General features: G+C 49.7%; 1 protein-coding gene across 9 annotated transcripts in view; it reads right to left on the reverse strand.

Annotated features, from left to right (window-relative positions):
• MVB12B (multivesicular body subunit 12B) overlaps nt 1–20,693 on the reverse strand; it is a 59,445-nt gene that overhangs the window by 34,319 nt on the left and 4,433 nt on the right. For 4 of the 9 annotated variants that reach the window (XM_053961835.1, XM_053961827.1, XM_053961828.1 and 1 more), the window contains exons 2-6: nt 17,977–18,099; nt 13,152–13,259; nt 10,112–10,208; nt 6,551–6,680; nt 6,143–6,265 (exon numbers count right to left, since the gene is read on the reverse strand). In XM_053961835.1, the coding sequence (XP_053817810.1) occupies nt 6,143–6,265; nt 6,551–6,680; nt 10,112–10,208; nt 13,152–13,259; nt 17,977–18,087 (569 nt within the window). In that variant the 5' untranslated portion in view covers nt 18,088–18,099. Of the gene's footprint in view, nt 1–6,142; nt 6,266–6,550; nt 6,681–10,111; nt 10,209–13,151; nt 13,260–17,976; nt 18,100–18,244; nt 18,364–19,135; nt 20,562–20,693 lie in introns of those variants that run through there. The other 5 variants (XM_053961832.1, XM_053961831.1, XM_053961833.1 and 2 more) reach the window with 3 other exon arrangements.

Here is a 20,693-nt window from a genome sequence, read left to right on the forward strand (position 1 = left end):
GAAAGCACAGATTACAAATCAGCAGTGGCAGAGATCATATTAAATAGCAGACAACACACAAGTTTTAGGGAAAATAAAAGCTCAGTTTCCCTGCAGGGCTTATTTAACAACCCAGAGCACAGCTTCTCCAAATGGATACCTCCGGTTTGGACTTAACAACCCTATGCTATGCCCCAAAGAAAACATGCCTCCAGAAATACTGCTATAGCAGGAAGAGGACTCTCTATAAAGAAAAATTACTCTAAGATTGAAGCCTCTTCACTCAGAGCACTCCACAAATTTTTCAATGCATTCTCAAAACCGGCCAAATCCATCAGGCTTCTTCTAATTACAGTTCATGGCTTTCCTTCTCAGCGGCTGCAAGAGACTCTTGTGCCTGGAAACCAACCGTACTGTTTAAACATTTTTTCCTAATCATCATTTTCTACCACTAAAACATACTGGACTGTGACCAATTTTTGCACGTCTTCATCCAGCTGAGCTGGACGCAAGCCACACGGTCAGTGCTGTTTCATAACAAATCCTTTATGGGAACCAGACTCTGGAGAAACATGTGCCAGCCCCACTCACCCATCCAAACCATCATGTTCAGATCTGCACAGCCTATACACAGCATGGGCATTTCAGCCTTACATTTCACTTCTTACCACCCTCCCCAGAGAGGATCCATGGAAACACTCCCTCCAGGCTCCAACTTACTGTTTCAGTCTCACAGCGTTTTTAATCCATCGCTGCCGAGATGTGACCTCAGCCCTTATGACATCCTTGGCTTCTGGGAAGTATGTAATTTAAAAACTTGGAATATTGTGCTGTGTTTCATGATGCAAGTGATTTGAGCATTCAAGCCACATAATATTTTCAAAATATAATAATTAGTAACTACTTTTTTTACTTGCTTTTATAGGTATTTTCCAATGCAAATGATTCGACAATTAGTGTCAAGTCAGAAGGTGGTTTTACTTCTGAGCTCTCCTGATGAAACAGATTAAAAAATACAATTCCATCAAGAAAGCACCACTCTGCCTAAAGGATACCACTGGCGACATTTCTCAGAACAGTTTCCAGTCATACCAACAACATCCATCCCTAAGTACTCCTTAGGTGGCAGCATTTGGTTCAGATGAGGGATTTAAGGCAGACCCCCACTGCCCTGTGGAGGCATTCTGCCCCTCACAGCACTACAGTGGCTGCCTCTGTGCAATGGCAGCTTTCTCAGGATTTGGCTTCTCTCTACACCAGAACACAACAACACTGAAGCCCTGGAACCTTTTCCCTTACAGATGCTTCACAAAAATCTATTTTAAATTACTTAAATAAATTATTATAGCTATTTCTAAATAATAGGGTAGCTACTTAAAAAATAGGAGAGGCAGAAGACTTCCCTTCCATTACCACACTGCAGAGTCAGGCTGGTGCATCCCAGCCCCACCTTGGGTCTCCACACTGGCTTGTTGGTGTTGCTTTATGACCTGCCTCGATTGCACATCATCAGCCTGCAGCAGAAAGCCACAGACTGATCCCTTCCCAAGCTTACACCACCAATTTCAAACCCTGTTAATAAATCAATTTGAAAAATCAGACTTCTCTGCCTAACAAAGAAATTCCTACATTCCTCAACATGAAACTCCACTGGGAGCAAAGAACAGGAACAAATGGTTTCCTTTTCCTAAGGAGGGGCCAGCTTAACTAGTGAAAAGGTAACTGGGAGCTCAGAAGGAAAATTTACACATCTTGTTCTTATTCCAGGTGTTTAGGTAGAGCAACTGCTATCTGTGCATCAAAGCCAGAGCTGCACTTCCCTGGTGCAGTGCTCTGCCAGGGCAGTGCTCAGAGCCCTGAGCACTTGGTAGCACACACCGACCTGCTCCAAGCAGGGAGGAGGCAGGACCCACAGCTGCCAGGGCTGAGCTGCAGCAAAACCAAGCTGTTTCTGTTGGGTTTCAGCTGCACAGGTCGGGCCAGAGCCCCAGCACAGTAGCCACAGGCTGGCCCCGGGTCTGGCATGGCACAGCTGCTCTGCAGGGCCCGGCCCAGGACGGGCAGGACCAGGGACAGGAGCACAGGAGCACACGCCGCTCTGTCCTGGCCATCGTGCCGAGCTGGGGCACAGAGGGACCAGCACCTCCCTGGGACTGGCTGCCACGGGGCCCTGTGGCCACGCAGGAGCTGCTGTGGGACCAGCCAGGGTGGGACAGAGCACCTGCTGCCAGACATCCTGGGAAGGCAGCTGGAGGAGCTCTGCCCTTCTGAACCTGCACACCGACTGCTGCACTAACACAGTACAGGAATGCAAGTGGATTGCAGCCAGATCTTCCCTCTCCAGGTAAATCATTAACCTTCTGGATGACAGCCTCGCAAACCAAATGACTGAACGGTTCCATGGTCAGCGTGAATCTACGTTCCCAAAACCTCACATCAACAAGTGGAAGTTGTGACTGAATCCCGGTCTCTCCAAGAGGAAGATTAAATGCCTGTGACACATCATCTGCAATCAGAGTGCTCCTCTCCCCAAAGTATCCGTCACAGATTGATAACATCCACACAAAAAGTTAAGTGCAATTATGTCTGTCACTGTAAAACACACTTCGACAGCACTGACTGACATCCTGCTTGCAGCTGACAATCTCTGAGCGGGCTGTTTGAGTGACAGTGGCACAGGCTCCTGCTGCACCTTGAGAAGGGATGCTGAATATGCTCCCAAGCCACAGCAGCCAGCCGGGCTCGCAGAGCACCACAGCGGGGATGGAGCCACCACACAGGCAGCTGCAAGGCACAACGGCTCTGTGTGTACTCACAGCAGTCAGGGACTTGCTCCCAAAACCCTGGAACCAGACTCCAAGAGGAGAACATCACCCACAAATCCAACAGAGCCTGAGGCAAGGCAGAGCTGAGCCCTGAGACCCTGCTCAACCGAACTGGCAACCGTGGGTGCGCAGGCTGGGTGAAGCAGAGTGTGCCAAAGGTCAGATGAGGTACCTGTAACACCACCTCCTCTGGGGGAGGATTACCTCCCTGCTCCCCACAATGATGCTGCCATGCTGCACAAGCCTCGTGCACAGAGCAGAGGTACTGAGGGAAGTTACACCAAGCTCCTTCACGTAACTCAAGCCTACAAAAGCCATCCTTCAGCAGCAGGATGGCAACCTGCAAGAGCATTTCTTCAGACTGCCATTAGTGCCAAGAATCTGTTCAAGAGTTGGAGAGAAAAGGCAGTAAAGCAGCTTGATGACCTGCACAATGGCACGGCCATGCTCCACAGCACAGCATGCCACCCTCACCGGGACGTGCCAGGGCTGCTGTTGGAGGCCACTAAGCCAGAGCCCGTAGAAGAAAACACAAAGGAGAAGACATGGCTGAAAAACACCATATGAAGTCCAGAACAACTATCAAACAAAGCCTCCCCTTGTGCAGCCCTGACTGTGAGCTACAAGCCTGTGACATGAGTGGCAGAAGCAGCACTGCTGATGTGCACCAACCTGTGGAGGTCACACCTCTGATACATGACAACTCTGCGATGGGCCACCATCCACTGCCATCAGCACCTTACACCACAGAGCAGAGGGGCTAGTGCAGAAAAAAATATATCCCACAGTAAAAAGTCCTTCCATTTAGGTTTAGTTGTACATAGGAGTTTCGTTTATATCCGGTGTTATGAACTGTTCTGAAGGCCCCTCTTGATTCAGAATTATTCTATAATGCAGACACAACTGAAGAGAGCAGCTGAGATACCTGACCAGCCCAACAGCAGACTCTCCACAGTGCTCTGTGCAGCACTGCTCATCAATGCTTCCTTCACTACTGAGGCAGCTTCAGAACAACCACTGCTATTCCTGCCAGGATATATCCACATGGAATAAAACTGCAAACTGGCTGCCAGTGTAACCTCCTCTCCCTACGGTGACATGAAAATAAGAGATCACTTGTGACTACAATCTTTCACAAACACTGTGCTAACTCATCACATTGCTGACAGTGTTAGAAGAGGCCTTCAAGTTGACTGTGTTCCCTGTAATAATTAAATATTTGCAGGATGCACCTTTATATACATTTCTATTTCTTAAAAAATATATTGGATAATAAATAACCAGAGTAAAAAAAAAAAAACAGACATGAAAGATGCTTTGAATGATCAGGCTGGTGGTGTAAAAGTTACCTGTAAATCACCCATGGGGTGTGAGAGTGGAGCTGGCTACAGACAGGTGGATTTTACTACAAGGCATTAATGTAACATTCAATTATTCCACTGCATACTGGCTGTTTTAACTCAGCCAAATTAGAATACATTTTATATTGACTATTTTGACATTTGCTTTATTTGGCAAGTAAAACAAAACTGATCCAATTTCCTTGCAGCCATTGTAAACCATAAACTGCACAACAAGAGGTTATAAAATATATAAGCCTTGTAAACACTTCTTTTCAGACTGTCACTGATGCTTTGAGCTCTAATTTTGGCTCTGTTCCCAACAGCTCTGACACTGCTCTGCAGCCTTCCCTGGTCAGCTATAAAGTGACCCTTCCACATTCAGTGATTAAGCACTGCCATTGACATTCTCTTGCTATGATAATTTTTTTTTCTTTATTGTGGAAATCTGCCCAGACAGAACTTCTTGCAGAAAGAAAATGAAGATCTGTACTCTAAAATCAAGACATCTTTCTCTCTGATCTCCCATGGCCTGGACTGGCATGTAGCTTATGTCCAACAGAGCTTCAGAAAACATCTCAGGTCCTAGTGGGACAGACTGGAATCTCGAGAAAACTGCTGGCTTTTCATGTCTTTTGCCTCCATCTCTGAGAAGCATGACAGCATGTCTGCCTGCAGCACACCTGACAGTACACGACAGCAAGCACTGTGCCAGGGCATGGCAGCTTACCAAGCAAAACTCTCAGTGAAAGAAACACACAAATGCTTTGGAGAGCTCAAAGAGCCACCACAGGACAGTGGATTTCAGTCTGGGTCACAGGTGAAGGCTCAGATGTACACACCTGCCTTAAGGAGGTACCTGACAGCTTTCTGGGTAGCACGCTGCAGCACTTTAAAAGCGTAACTCTGAAATGACCTGTAAATCAAGATTCTAAAGGACATAAGCAATTTCCACCCATGTGATACAATGACCTTTGTACACAAAATGAACCTTGGAACTCCTCTCTGCTGTCTCCTTCGAAATTCTAGCTCTCACTAGTTACTGTAATACTGTAAAGGTATCTGCAGTGTTGAAAATGCCTAGTGCAAAAATACATCTACACAAAATAGGCAAAAGCACAAAGGGACCTGAGGAGAATGTGCTCTCCCCTGGCAACGGCCTGGCCCAGTCTGTGAGCCTCAGCAGCAGGAGCCCAATTCACACTGGGTGCCGTGCTTTCGGAGGGAATGTCAAGAGTGCAAAGTTCTCAGTTTCATCACTGTCTGGGCTGCTTTGTTTCTCAACAACACCTCTTTTTATCCAGAGAAATCCAGCAAGTAAGCTGTCAGTACAGCACTACTGGTATATGAAAGTCTGCACACTAGCACATCTGTTGATACACACACAGAAATATTGCCTGTAACACAGGGAGAACAGCCTGGACAGACACCACAGCCCAGCAGTGCTGCTCCCATCAGTCACCACAAGATGAGCAGGCTGCTGTGCACGCTCATGTCAGCTGCATAACTGGAGCTCAGCAACTGGATTCAAGAAAATAAAAAACTAAGAACCAGTACTTCAAACCGTGAACAGACTGATCCTGGAGATGAGCAAAACCTGTTTCCCTTCTGAAGTCTGTAGAGACACTTCTCCCTCCCTCTGGTTAAGGAGAGCAATCGGCCTGGCTGCAGCTCTGGCTCACCCTTCTGAGCTGACCCACATGTATGTGTTGGAAGCTACAACATCCTGCATAATTCAAAGCAAAGGAAAGGTACAGTTTGCTGTTTCACTTCCTCTGCAGGCATTTCCTTTCTTTTGGCTTCTTCACCCATTTTTCTTTACACAGCAACAGGCAAAGGAACTTCCAGCAGGCAAATACTTCAACAAACAGCACATTCCCTTATCAGATACAACCTTTCCATGCCGGTGCAGCACCCTGGTCTTGGTTTCCCAGGCAAGGTTAGTAACCACAAGACATGCAGCATCAAGCAGAAGGAGCTGGAATGCAGAAAACCTACCTTGGCAGGTTGGGAGCGGGCGTTGAAGCTGGTGCCTGGGCGGGAGGAGCCGCAGGCTGTGCGGCATCGTGGTTGCGCGGCACTCTGCCCATCCGATACCAGATACCCATGCTGTTCAGCTCCCTGGAAACAACACACAGCACCAGTGCTGATGCTGCACACACGCACGAGCATCAGGCACTGACGTGTTTCACCAACACCTTGGGCAGTGAGAACAAGTGCAATTAAAAAAAAAAGAGAGGTGACTTAATTCCTACATCAAACTCAGTAACACTTGCACTTACTTGGACTTTTCCAATGATATGCTTCACCTTGTACAAGCTGCTACTTGGTAATTACAGGAGCACAGGGCCCTTGCTTTGGTCTAACTGCATTCCTGACAACAGCTTGGGAGTGAGGGGTACTTACCCTATGAACGTGTACTGCGGAGGGGCTTGCTTGGATCTCCCCAGGATTCGGATATCGCAGATCGCTGCCTCTGTAGAATCTCGAGGGATGAATTTAATGCACAGTCTCTTCTTTCTGAAAGCTACTTCTTCTGCAAAAGCAACCCAGAATACAGGGTGGGTTTTATGCAAGATTAGAGTATAAATGTTATTTATAGTCTCTCCAGGTATTAGGCAGGTAATTATGGCAGAACTGGTGCCAAAGAACAGACATATGTCAACAAACCAGTCAGTACAGTGCCATTCAGAGGGGAATGTTCTATCAGATGTGCTGTTGGCACTGCAATAACCAGCTCTCCTCCTGCCTGCTGCAGAGATCAGCTCCCACGTGTCCCTGGCGCTGCCCCACAGCACAGAACAGCAGGTGACTCTGCCAGTTCCGCATGCCTCTCGCACTCCCTTGCTCTTTCCCAGGTAATGTTTGCCTTGCTGGCCTGGACAGCCATATCTAAACATTCCTCCCACAAGTACTGCCTCTAGGAACGTACCTGGAAGCTTGATACAACCAGTCCGTTCATTCTGCTACGTGCTTCCAACCAGCCACATCCAACCCACTGTGAGGAGGAGCAGGCAGAGCCTGCCATGCAGAGAGCTTGAGTGTAAGAGCTGTCTGTCCAAATCTCACACATCCCAAGTTAGTGACATCTCCTGATCAAGTCAGCAGGCACAGAAATGATACTCCCACCATGTCTGCCCTGGTTCGTTGCAAGGACAAGCCAGATTTACAGAGCAGTAACTGCCAGAACCTCCCACGAGGCAGCTGCACTGCTCTAACCTGTGCTCTGAGGGTGGATTAACACACTGCACAGCCCTTTCTGCTACGTGTCACAGAGCCATTGTTTCCATGTTATCCATCATGAAAAACTCAAGCCCAACAGAGTTAAGGCTTATCTGTATAATGAATTCACAGATCTTCAGGCTGTTTACCAGCATGCAGACACAATCCACAGCCAGTGCTGGTGCTGTCTGTGACCACAGCTGGCACTGGCACACGGATTTGCAGTGCTTGGAAAACAATGCTCCATCTCACCCTAAGGAGTCTCAGGGTGAGCAAGGTGAGGTTCCTGTTTGGATGCAGGCACTTGGAAAGCAGGACAGAAGTCTACTGATATACTGAAAATCTGAAGAGCAGACACTGAATGAAAATCTGGAAAAAACCAGCAACTACAAACAAGTGCCTGCAAAATAAAAACCCTTCATCTTAATGTGAACAAATATCTCCCAACTTAAAATATGCTGTCACTTCAACAGATGGCAAGCAGCCCTGTCTCCATAGGCTCCTCCTGTTTCGTAATCCACACCTTGGGAAACAGCAATCCATTCCAGCCTCTGAAATGTGCTGCTGCACTAGCACAAATAACCATACAGACAGTGTGAGGTGTGCCAATAGAGCATCTGTGCATGCAGCCTGCAGTTACAGTGGTGTGTTTAGAGATGGTAAATACCTGCGTCCCTGAAGTCTAGTCTTCCCTTGCTTTGAAAAAGTAGGGCTTCTGTTTGAAGAGCCTAAAACTCATTTTAGGAGTCTAGGATTTAAGGCTTCCTGAAAATCTCAACACCTACTAAGGAGTGCTGTATTATATGTATTAACTGTGAGTCAGCTGCCATTTTGAGAGGAGCACAGAGACACCTGTAACCATAAATCTAACTCTGAACAAAATCAGTGCCTCTTATTTGACTTTCTCTGCAAGTACAAAGCTGACTACTTGCTTTTGTCTATGTTCTCTTTCTCACCACTTCCTTTGTACAGGCAGTGGCTCTGCTTTAAAGATGTCACAGTCACAACCCAATGCATTCCAAATTAATGACAAAGCCCTCTTCCACCTTTCCACCAGGACTTTCACAGAAGGTGAAGCAGCACACAGTAAGGTCCAGCACTCCCAAGGGTCAGCAAGGTAAGCCACCAATTCTACCTCATACCACATGTGCCCAAGAATTTTCCAGAAGCAGAGGGTGACCTGGGAGAATAGTCTTCAGAGTCTTTCACTTCCAGGCCACAGGTTACAATCAGATCACAGTGACTGAAAACCATCCTCATGTGCTGCAGCCCCAGATGAATGACTCCCTGCAAAGCAGGTTCATGCAACCCCTTTCTGCTCACTCCTGGGCTGGATTTCATCACTGACATGCACTGGGACCAGCCCTTCTGTGACGAGCAGCTGCACACCGGGCACCAGTGCCAGTCCTGCCATCCTCTCACGCTCTGCTCCCACGGGGCTTATCCCCTGCCAGCCCAATGCCCTCGGTGCCTGCTGCACAACGCAGGCCTGCCACCAGATGTGGCTCCAGCTGCTGCTGGCACAAGTCCCAGCGGAGCTGAACACACTGTCTGGGAACTGCTCACTTACATGTTGCAGTGAAGCAATTCTACCTTGCAGAAATGAGCATGATATTCCCCCTGGACACTGCACTTTTGCCTTGTGTCAGCAAGCACAAACATAGCTGACACCCCTCAGTACTTCCTGGAAGGACAGGAGCCCTTGTTCTCCCACAGCAGGAGATGTACAGTGGGTAAGTACAAACCCACTTCCTTTCAGTGCATTTCTGAATGCCCCTTGGCACAGCAGCTCTGCTCCTGCTAGGCCCAGTCTACTCTTCAGATTGAAAAAAGCAACTCTCCTCCTGCCCCAGAGACATGGGACTCTAGGTGAGTGAAGACAGACAGGCAGCCCCATTAAACAGCCTGAGGAGGACAAGAAAACCAAAGGCGGTTTTATTGCAGCCCAGAGCTGCCCCTAAATGTGCACATGCCACCCCAGAGAGCAAAGTGCCAGGAGTGACCCTCTGCCTGCGACAGGGCTCTCCATGGCCTGGGACAGGGCTCTCCATGGCCTGGGACACAGCTCTCCATGGCCTGGGACAGGGCTCTCCATGGCCAGGGACAGGGCTCTCCATGGCCTGGGACAGGGCCCTCCATGGCCTGGGACACAGCTCTCCATGGCCTGGGACAGGGCTCTCCATGGCCAGGGACAGGGCTCTCCATGGCCTGGGACAGGACCCTCCATGGCCTGGGACAGGGCTCTCCATGGCCTGGGACACAGCTCTCCATGGCCTGGGACACAGCTCTCCATGGCCTGGGACAGGGCCCTCCATGGCCAGGGACAGGGCTCTCCATGGGCAGGGACAGGGCTCTCCATGGCCTGGGACATGGCCCTCCATGGCCTGGGACACAGCTCTCCATGGCCTGGGACATGGCCCTCCATGGCCTGGGACATGGCCCTCCATGGCCTGGGACATGGCCCTCCATGGCCAGGGACAGGGCTCTCCATGGGCAGGGACAGGGCCCTCCATGGCCTGGGACAGGGCCCTCCATGGCCAGGGACAGGGCTCTCCATGGGCAGGGACAGGGCTCTCCATGGGCAGGGACAGGGCTCTCCATGGCCTGGGACACAGCTCTCCATGGCCTGGGACACAGCTCTCCATGGCCTGGGACACAGCTCTCCATGGCCTGGGACACAGCTCTCCATGGCCTGGGACACACAAGCACTGGCAGAGTGGGACTGAGGAACAGATGTCAACTTACGTGTATCAATGGTCTCCTGGATGGGCATGAAGCCTACAGGTAAAGTGTCCTTGATATCAATGAGCTTCATGTCGACCAAGACGTTGCCTAAATGACTCTTTGGAGAGAGAAAAGAAACAGTTGATAATGACAGTGTCACCAAATTAAACCCCAGATCTTCCCACCTGCTGAAGCCTGAGATGCCTTGTCATTGTATCTGAGCACAACTTCAGAAATGGTAAGAACATACCAAGGCAACCCTTGCATGTGTCCTCTCAGCAGGAACCAAACAACGACTGACTAGGAGATACCAGACAACTTTCAGCATTTAAAATGCTAACACCTCATCCACTGCCATACTTCCAGATCTTTGGAATCACAGCCAAATTCTTCCTTTTGTAGGCACAGCAGCTCAAAGTACTACTTTCACCAACCCATCTACTGAGCAGGTCGCCGCAGTTCTTACTCTACATTTACAAGAGCAACATGACATTTCCATGACAGTAACAGCAAAAAGCATTACAGGATGATGGCTTATGCACACGGAGCCAAAGTTATTACATGCATTAGCTAATTAGGACTGAGTAGACAGGGTTCTAGCTCCAAATGCAGCACACTCCAGAAGCACAGGCCATTTGGAACAACAAACTTCATTTAGAGTCCATATGAATTCTGAACTCATGCCTTGTCCTGTTAATCAAGGCTTGAAGAGCTCAGAGCCCAATTCAGAGTGACAGCCTCCACAATGGTTTAGAGACCAGATTTTCTTCATGGTTTTTGATAAAACCAGCACTGTTGCCAATAATCTGGGGTCACATATAAAAGAAGAACACATTTTAGGTACTGCACAGCCTTTATAAACACAAACACAACACAGAACAATTAAAATTTAATCCCAAGCTATCAAACTGTGGCATTGAGTTTTACTGTTACTGGTTGCAAAGTATCTCCTTTAGTTTTCATCTGGCAAGAGTTTTCCAGACAAACCTGTACTCTCTGATTATTTCACTGAACTTCTTACAAAATATTTGAATTTCCAGGCTCTGAAATAAGGGGAGGTCAGGTGTGAGTTTATTTTTGCGAGGTCCTGTATTTTATGGTCAGCAGACCTGCAGCCCTGTCCCACCAGTCACAACTGTGGCACACATCCTCTGTTCTCGTGAAGAGGTCAAAGCCAGGCAGCCCCCACATGCCTCTGACCTCCCATGTCCAGGGAATCTTGGAGCAAGGAATGCTGGATGCTGCCAAGCCTGAATGTGTCAGTTAACATGGTCCTGGCACAGCAAACAGCAGACAAAGTAGTTGCTGCTGATTCATCTTTCATGTTTTATTTATTTCAGCTGTCTGTGTATTACATCAGCGGCAACTTTCTGCTGAACCACCAATCACTCCTCAGTCAGCAGCAGGAGAGGTGTCTCCAACGAGCTCGTTAGCTGCTGCAACCCTGGGAGTCAGCTCTGCCACGTGCACAGGAGAAAAGGGGACAGAGCCCCCCAGCCTGTGAGACCCACCATCCAGGAACTGCCCACACTCAGATACAGCAATGTCAGATGCTGAAAACTGTTGAGAATGATGATTCTGCTAAACAGGCACTGCAGACTGACTCTGCTCCAACCCAGATACCTGAAGTACATTAACTCTACAACATTGTTCTTCAGGAGAAAAGAGTTCCCAGTGTTTTGATAAACACAAAAGGAACCCCCAAATGGTAAAACTTCCAACCCAAAGTGCAGCAACACATCAGTGTCCAGGGCAGAGAGAGGAGCCTCTCACCTCCCTTCCTCCCAGATGAGGGAACTGAGGCCCCTTAGCCCCCAGATGCCCCCAGCAGGGAAGCACATCATATATCCCATGTGGCCAAGAGGACTGAGGGAAACTTTAGCTTTAATTTATGCCTCATCAATATGAAGAAGGTACTCCCAAACCATGGTGACCCCAGGGTTCCAGCCAAAAGCCCAACAGGCACCACCTGAGGGTATTTACACCATCTCTGCAGCCAGCAGCTGCTCCTGTCCTATAATTTTTTCTGACAAATTCATATTTCAGGTAGCCACAGATAAACCTAATACTCAAATCAGCACAAACCTATTTAATAGCCTTCCTGCCTGTTCCAGGGCTGCTATTCCTGCAACTGCACATACTTCAGGATGAAAAGCACAATTATTATCCATCCACCCCGGGAAGTGGATGGAGTAAAGGTCAAACGCTGGGAACTGGCAACCCCCAGCTCCACTGCCAGGACCTGTGAGCAGCCCCTGAAGCTGCCATCACTTTTCTGCTCCCGTCACAGTGAAAGCACAAGTACAAAATGGTACTTCCAGACCCTGCCAGTTGAGTGGCCGAGAATATCCAAAGCGCGACCAAAAGCAGGATTACCCACTAGATGGAGTGCATTCATTGCAGAAGTCAACAGTTCCTCCAGAAAAAAAGAAAGTTTTCACAGTAGCCTCAACCAAAACCACAGCAGAATGCACGAAGCTCTTGCTGCACACAGTCTCCTCTCCTCCACAGAAAGTGTGGGCAGACAACTGCTGCTAATCATGAAGTAACTCATACTTAATAGTCAGACCAGATTACAAGAATGTGGTAGCATATGCACAACGTGGGCACATTTTCAAGAATCAGCACCAAAACCAACAAAAAAAGCAAGATAATCCTGCAATAAAATATCTGTGATGCCCCAGGATTCAGAAACCAACATTTCCTTCACCACCACTACCTATATTGTTTGTTTCTTGAGGAATTTGGGTTAGACATCAATCAGGACCATGAGTGTGCAGCACCCATTGCTGCAGCAGGTAATGAGGGCGAGAGGCTGCTAAAATGCAAATGCTCCCTTTTCTGCTTCTTTTATTGCAGAAGATTTTGTCAGCAATTTCTTTCCAGGAGAAACACACACAAAATGCAAATATTCTGCCATTGCACTTTGCCTCCTTACTCACCCAAACTCAGCAGAACGCCTGCTTGAATTATAATTGGCTCCATAAAATGAATCATCATATGGGTAAGTGCATACCAGGCACAGATGCAAATCAGGCAGACACTCAACAAATGGACTTACATTTTCTTTCGAAAATGATCTGGTGAAGCACAGGTACCGTGTGACCTTGGATTTAAACAAGCCATCTTTCCACAGGTCAGCATCCAAGCCATCTGCTGTTTGTGCAACCTGCAAAGAGACAAGGGAGAGAGGAGACATGTGAGCCAAGATGAAGTTAATACATGTGCAGTACTTCTTCTTCAGACCCCTCCTAATTAACAGCAGCCCAAACTTTCACAGCATCTCATTAGTTTCTTTGCAAGGTGCAGTGCAAAGAACTTTCAACAGGAGGTATAAAAAGAAGTTCTAAAAATGCTGTCTCTCAGGAGACCCTTGATTAAAGATGCTCTGACAAAGGCTACTCTAATGAGGAAACTGCAACTTCAGTTACAGTCTCCAAACAATAGTTTGGAAAAGTCAGCACATTGAGGCATTCGTTACCACCCTACAGGCAAGGGCACACCGGGCGTGCTGCGAGGGTCCGTGAAGACAGAGCACAGAAACTGACCCATCTCAGGACTACTGTGATGGAAAGCCATCAAGGAATTCTGGCTCCCAGGTCGAAAAGCTGCTTCCAAGCAGGCTGGGGAATCCCTGGTCTCTGGTGAATTTTAGCAGCAGCACTGCATGCGAGGACACACCCCGCAAATGTCCCTCTCCAGTGCAACCCCGCATCCAGCCAAACTGATATCACATGATGGTGCTGGGTAAGGAAAGAGACCCTGGACCCTCCACAGGAGAGACAGTATGATGTGCACGAGAATATCTCACTTCTAGTTGATTCAAGGAGTGGGCAGGAGGCAGCGCCATGCCCTGGGGAAGGGCTCTACTCTCAGCAGCTGAGCACTCACCACACACAGAGCAAGCTGGTAAAAGCCCTGGCCCCAAAATGTTTATTGTCAAGTAAGAGAGGAGACAAAAAGGCAAACACAAGGAGAAGGGCAGAAGAAACAAGATTACCCCATCAGACTTAACACCCAGTGGCATCTCCAGCAGGAGACTTCAGCACGGTCTAAGCTCCAGAGAAGCTGAACTTCTGCCTAATGCCTCTCAGATGGGGCAAACTGCTCCACAGCAGTGGAGCTGTTGGCTCTTGTAATCACACTGAGCGAGCCCTTGGCCCCAGAGCAGCCTGATAACAAAGAGCTGACACTTGTCACTTTTGCACCCATGTTTAGTTGAGCAGAGACTGCGCACAGGAAGCAAGAGCTGTGTGCTGACAAGGCCTCCAATTACCCCGAGTGCAGCAGATACACAGAAGACAGTCTGATCAAAGCAGCAGAGTGCACTGACTGCTCCCTGAATTTTGGCAACTGCTGCTTACAAGCCCCAGCTCAGGTCAAGCCATTGTACAACACACACAGCTTTTGTGTTCAGGCTCTGCAAAGAAACATGCCTGATTTTTAAACAGCCACATTTTAGAATAGGATTTTGGTGAAATTTTTTGCTTATTTTAATTCTTTGAATTCTTTCCTGAACTGATAGTTTAGGAATATGTAAAATCTACATGCATCTTCCTCTGTGATGGGTAAGTCAGTCCCGGTGAAAAGATATTCAGGAAACTGTCTGGGAAAACTGTTGGCATATAGGGATGGTCAGCTTGAATTCCAAACCAGGACAATGTAAGCATGAATGAACTTGTTAGAAAACACATGGGGAAAGAAAACAGAGCCATATAAACAGGAAACTTCTTGCATAACCTGCTGGGCTCCTGCAAGCAAGGAGAAGCCCCAGCAAATCTCAAAGCAGAGCTGTGCCTGATCAGCACGCCCTCAGGACAGGAGCCAAGTGGGAAAGGCCACAGCAGACCTGGCCAGCAGGACAGGCACTCTAGAGCCCCAGCTTGCCCAGTCTTTCCTTGGCTGAGAGGCAAGGAACGTGCGAGACAGAGGATCTGGCACCTGGCACTGAGCACACAGCGCCCTGGGCACAAGAAATGGTCCTTCTCCTCATGAGGCTGGGGGGAGACACTCCTCACCCGTGTGCTACAAACAGATGGACTTGACAGAGTGCCACCCGCTAAGGAGGTGACACCCAGTACGTACAGGGTGATGTGCTGCTGCACGGCAGTCAGGATGGGGTTACTGCCACCACAGTCAGGTCTTTGGCAAGTGGGTCCTTTAAACCTCCTGCCCCACAGGCTGATCTGCCCCTCTGGCAAAGTCAGGGCTGCTCCTGCTGGGTCTGCAGCTTGCTCAGGCACTGCCCCAGAACAAACCCCACCACGGAGCTGGTGCAGCAAAGAACACAGCTGCACAGGAGCCACACCTCCCTCCTGTCCCAGGCTCCTGCCTCCCACCTCTCCTCCCCACCCAGACACTCAGTCTTCCCAGTTTGGTTGGATTTTCAGGAATCTAAGTTCAGACACACTCTGTATATTTTGGCAAAATCAAGTCTTTGGTGCTTTAGCTGTGAAAAGGCCTGGCCAGTTATTCCAAGTGCCAGTAGTGCATTTGTTTTCTAAGCAGACACAAAGGCAATAGAGATTATGGAGTAAGTAAAATGCTACAGAGGAAAAAAGGCCTCTGTCCCATTTGCCAAGACATCCCCCCAGGCACTGCTGCCTGCCATCTCCAGCTGGGCAGGAGGCTGAGCCCTGAGGCTCCACGTGAACCTGTGAAATGGACCTGGACATCTCTAGGCATTTAATTTACACCTGGGATGAAGCACCCATGCTCCTGGAGATTTCTTTAAAAGAGAACAAAAGAGAAAATTAAGTTGTTAATTGAAGGATAAAAATGAGAGGGAAACTGGCAATGCCTATAAATGACATAGGTGTCTCAGAAAGAGCTGGTTACTTCAGTGTGAAACTTGAAACCATGAGAAACTACATGAGGAAATACTTTCCCATGCAACTCTGAATCCACCTGTAGAACTGAATGCTGCAAGATGCACTAGTGACACACAAAGCCATTGGATCCCTAAGGAGACTACAACATTCCAAGAAACGCTGCTGTTAATGCTTCCCAAAAGATGAGTGTGGTTCTCCTTTCCAGGGTGCAGTGTGCACCTCTTACTATGAGGGCTTTAGGGAGCACACTTCTGGGATGCAGCTGCCACAGCTGCCTTCCTCAAGGCTTTACAGCAATCAGTTGTCAGTGCCTCATTAAGGAAATTGCATACCTGCAGAAACACAGATCCCAGGACCACCTAGGTCTGCACATTGCCCATGTCTCAGACCACGATTTCTGTGCTGTGCTGGGCACTGCACTTATGCACATTCAGCTTCACGCTTTCGGGGGGCCAGACCAGGTTCCACAGAAGTCACGGAGAAGTGGCAACCCGGCATACCACACAATGCTCCAGTGCACTGACTCACAGACCAGCCACCTTCAGAAACACCCAGGCAAGAGCAGCACGCTCGTGCATGCCACTGTCCCCTGTCACACCAGTGTGGCACCCAGCATGGCCCCTTGACAGCAGGTGCTGCACGGGGGACAGGACACCAAGGGTGGCTGGCAGCACCCAGGCACACTGCTGACGTGGCAAGCTGATGTGGTAAGCTGACTGGCAGCCGTGCTGGGGGAGGACAGCAGAACAGCAGGCACTGCCCCACGCCCACTCCAAGGGCAGACAGTGCTCCTTGTGAACAGTGAGGCAGCAGAGCCGGAGCAAAGGCAGCTCCTCACTGTGCTCTGAGGAGTCAGCGACCCACATTCACCAGCATTACACCACCACCATAATTGGATTACGCCACAGGAAGACTCTTTTATCTTGTTTAGTTTAAACTGCGTTAGCGCTGCAACTCCCCATTAAGCCACAGGCAGGCTATCTGGGGTGAGCGTGCTCTCTGCCCAGCCATTTAGGCAAAATGCAATTCTGTTATCAGAAGTCTCACACTGTCCCGTGCTTCTTTATCAGGGCAAGCAGCTAATTACACAGCCTGGCTCACACAGGTAATGAGCACTTGGAAAAACACAGTAAATGTAAAAAGCTCCCAGGTCTTTAAGGAGCCTTTTCACAATGCCCCCGTTGTGTCCTTACTTCAGCCTGATCCATTTTCTTTCTTCACACTGAACAAGGTATGAAATCATCCAGAGCTGAAGAGGCATGAGCAAAGCCTCTAGTCAGCTGGCTTCCACTCCTACCACACAAGCTGTGTGGCTCTGGAAACCCACGGTGTGATGTAGCAGAGCTGGAGCAGGACACATAGAAAGGCGAGCAGATGAACTACAGACCAGATCTTTCTCTGTAGATCTCTGCAAGGTCATTATTTTGTATTTCACAGTTTGGGACACTGATCTATGAGTAGAAACATCCTGCTGTTGGTCACACAGCAACTAATCCAAGGAACAAGCAGCTGTTGAACAGCGACCTCCTTTTATCTGTTCACACATTCATCTACGCTTTACCCAGCTGCCTTTTCCCCCTGCCAGTCTCCTGCCAAACCTTAGTTTAGAGGTTTGCATTCTGCCTGTCAAAATCATCCTTGCAATTTCAGCTGGATGCAAAACTCTTTGATTCCTTTTCTGGAGCTTCTCATCATCATTGTGCAGTGCTGATATGTGGGATTAAACAGCTGATGCGGGATCCATTTATTTAGAGATATAATTTGTACAATACTTAGGACTCCTTCAGGATGAATGTTACTAGGATTATTAAATTTCTTTGCCATAGTGGCCAGCTGTTTCAGTAAACCCCTCCTCTAGGAAATTAAGCTCCTCTGGAGTGGCAAAGATGAAGTGGCACATTTGCACCCACAGCCCTCTGCTGAAGGAAAGCACCAAGTGCTGTGGGCTGAAAGGTGGGCAGCTGGCTACTGAAGACATGCTGCTCCCAACCAAGTAAAGCCTCGTTAGTGCAGAACCAAAGCATTACCTGCAGCAGCTCAAACAGCTCTACTTACAACGTCATATCCAGTGGGTGCTCGGCTGCGGGACGCGAGCACACCAACGCCTGTGATGGGGTCCATCGGCAGGTCGGGCAAGGCATCGGTGAGGTCTCGCACCTCAGGCATTATGGACTGATCCTGGAAGAAAGGAGCAGAATTAAAGGGCTGCTGGGCACCACACCCCAGCAGAAGCCAGAGAACCAAGAGCACACATGCATGCCACAGTGCCTGTGCTGACACACCACAGACGGCCAGGGTAAATACAGGATTAGGCCAGACACACCTTCTGCACTTTCATTTGCTTTTGATAAGAGGGTATACTTGTGCAATGCCAAATAGGTTTGAAATTTGGGCTGGCAACCTCTGAGACTCATTTTGTGGCTTCCATGGGCTGGTCTCCATCTAGCAATGACAGGAAAACCAAAGCTCAATTCCTTCTCTTCCAAAAAGAGAACAAATTTCATCCCCAAGTAAGGTTGGTTGAAGCAGCTCTGTCATTTCAAACAGCAAGAAATCTGCTCCTAATGGCTTTACGGGGAGGTTCCCCATCCACTATGGGTGTTAAGACATGCTGGGGGTTCCCCCATGAGTCCTCAGTCCCATCACACCCCCCTCAGCCAGACTGATTTCAAGGAGCAGCACAGATGTCTCTGGCGCTGGATGCAGAACCGCACTGGCTGCAGGGAACCTCCACACCAGGGAACACAGAGGAAGCACAGGGTGGGCTGGCACAAAGCAGAGAGGCCTTGAGGAGGCCCGAGCATCTTCCAAAAGAGACACACCACTGAGAACGTCAAGGGAGGGAGATATGCAAAAAGGACAGAAGCAGGTAAGACCAACTAATTTCGGAGGGATGCTGCTGCAGGAAGCAGGAGGAGAGGACAAGAAAGAGGCTGAAACAACCGAGGTGAAGGATGGGGAAAGGTGCCACTCCCTCAGCATGTGGTCTCCTGCAGAGGCAGCCAGTTAAAGCAAGTCTTCTCTGGCTTTCAGGCAGGAATGCCCCAGGAAACCGCCCCCCAGGAACCCCAAGACAAAGGGCAGTGCTTTGTGTAAACAAGCATCACTGCTGCAGAGCCAGACAAGCCGTGAACCAGAGCTGCCTAATTCAATTCCCTCCTCAGAGCAATCAAACCCCAGCATTTCTAGGCCATTTAGATGGCTGGTTACTTACTGCTTCTAGAAAGGCAGAGGTGAGTACTGGTGCCAGTGGGACCTGGGTTTACACTTCACAATGCCCAGTCTGAACAAACATCGTGCTGCAGGCAATAAAAAAAGAGCAAGTCTGGGCCCTAAGTAAATAATAATAATGTCACATGAACAGCCAGACTACTTGAGGAGTCCAAAAGAGATGCTAGTGACCAGTAATGGTGCGAACACTATTGCTGATGAACCAAACAGGAGGGAGCTCTGCTTTAGCACCAGTGTGCTGGACACACATCCAGCACACAGAGCAAAGCAAACCCTCTTCACTCCCCAAGCAGCTCAAACCTTCGAGCATGATGGTAAGTGCAGCCCGAGCCCCAGGGGCTCACCCTCCTCTCCCAGCAGGCTCCCTGTCCTCAGGGTGGGCGAGGAGCACAGGACCCTGCTGCAGGCATGCCGCAGGCAGTGGCACAGCCATGACAGACCCTGTGCCAATGCTTGTGCCACCCCACAGCTCATCCAGAAGCCTCGCAAATAATGCAGAACCTCAACATACAGCATGGAAGTAACATAACGTGAATTTAACAAAGAGCTTACAATCTATTCTTCATGAACGTTTTCTGAAACTTCAAGTCACTCAATAGTGTGGTGACTTCTTACTACATATTGGGAGGAGCTGGGAGGTAATGAATGCTGATGTAAGCTTCTCTTAGGTCATTCTGAACTGAAATACAGGTAAGTGATGATATTCCCCAGCACGTTAAGAACACACACAGCAGGTTCCCACACAGCAGGGAAGCAGGTCTGCTCACATGGTGCCTCTGGCCTCCACCAAACACACCCTGATGAAGCGCCTGCTGCTGAGCACTGCCCAGGCCCCGTCTCACCATGCTGGGGCCTGCTGCAGGGAGGCCCAGCTGCCCAGCAGGAACCTGAGCAGCTGCCAGCTCAGCCTGGGCAAGGCTGAGGACAAGGGGGTCCGGGGCACCAGCGCAGAAAGAGGGGTGGGTGGGTGCTCCAACCCGCAGTGTGCTGCCTCCCCCTCAGCCTGCGGGCACCCTGTCCTCAGCAGAGGAAGAAGGGCACCTTTGTGGGAGCCATTTGCAGCCCTGCTCGCACGGCAGAGGGAGGAGAAACGGCATCAATCCTCACTTTGTGCTGCTCACACAAAGCCCCTCTATGGCAGCAGCGCTGGCCGTGGGGCTGTGCGCCTGGCCTGGCCGTGGGGCTGTGTGCCTGGCCATGGGGCTGTGTGCCTGGCCATGGGGCTGTGTGCCTGGCCTGGCCGTGGGGCTGTCCTCCTGGCCGTGGGGCTGTGCACCTGGCCGTGGGGCTGTCCTCCTGGCCGTGGGGCTGTGCACCTGGCCTGGCCGTGGGGCTGTGCGCCTGGCCATGGGGCTGTGCACCTGGCCGTGGGGCTGTCCTCCTGGCCGTGGGGCTGTGCACCTGGCCTGGCCGTGGGGCTGTCCACCTGGCCTGGCCGTGGGGCTGTGCACCTGGCCGTGGGGCTGTGCACCTGGCCTGGCCGTGGGGCTGTCCACCTGGCCTGGCCGTGGGGCTGTGCACCTGGTCGTGGGGCTGTGCAC

This window comes from Vidua chalybeata, chromosome 21, assembly GCF_026979565.1.
Source record: "Vidua chalybeata isolate OUT-0048 chromosome 21, bVidCha1 merged haplotype, whole genome shotgun sequence".
NCBI lineage: Eukaryota > Metazoa > Chordata > Aves > Passeriformes > Viduidae > Vidua > Vidua chalybeata.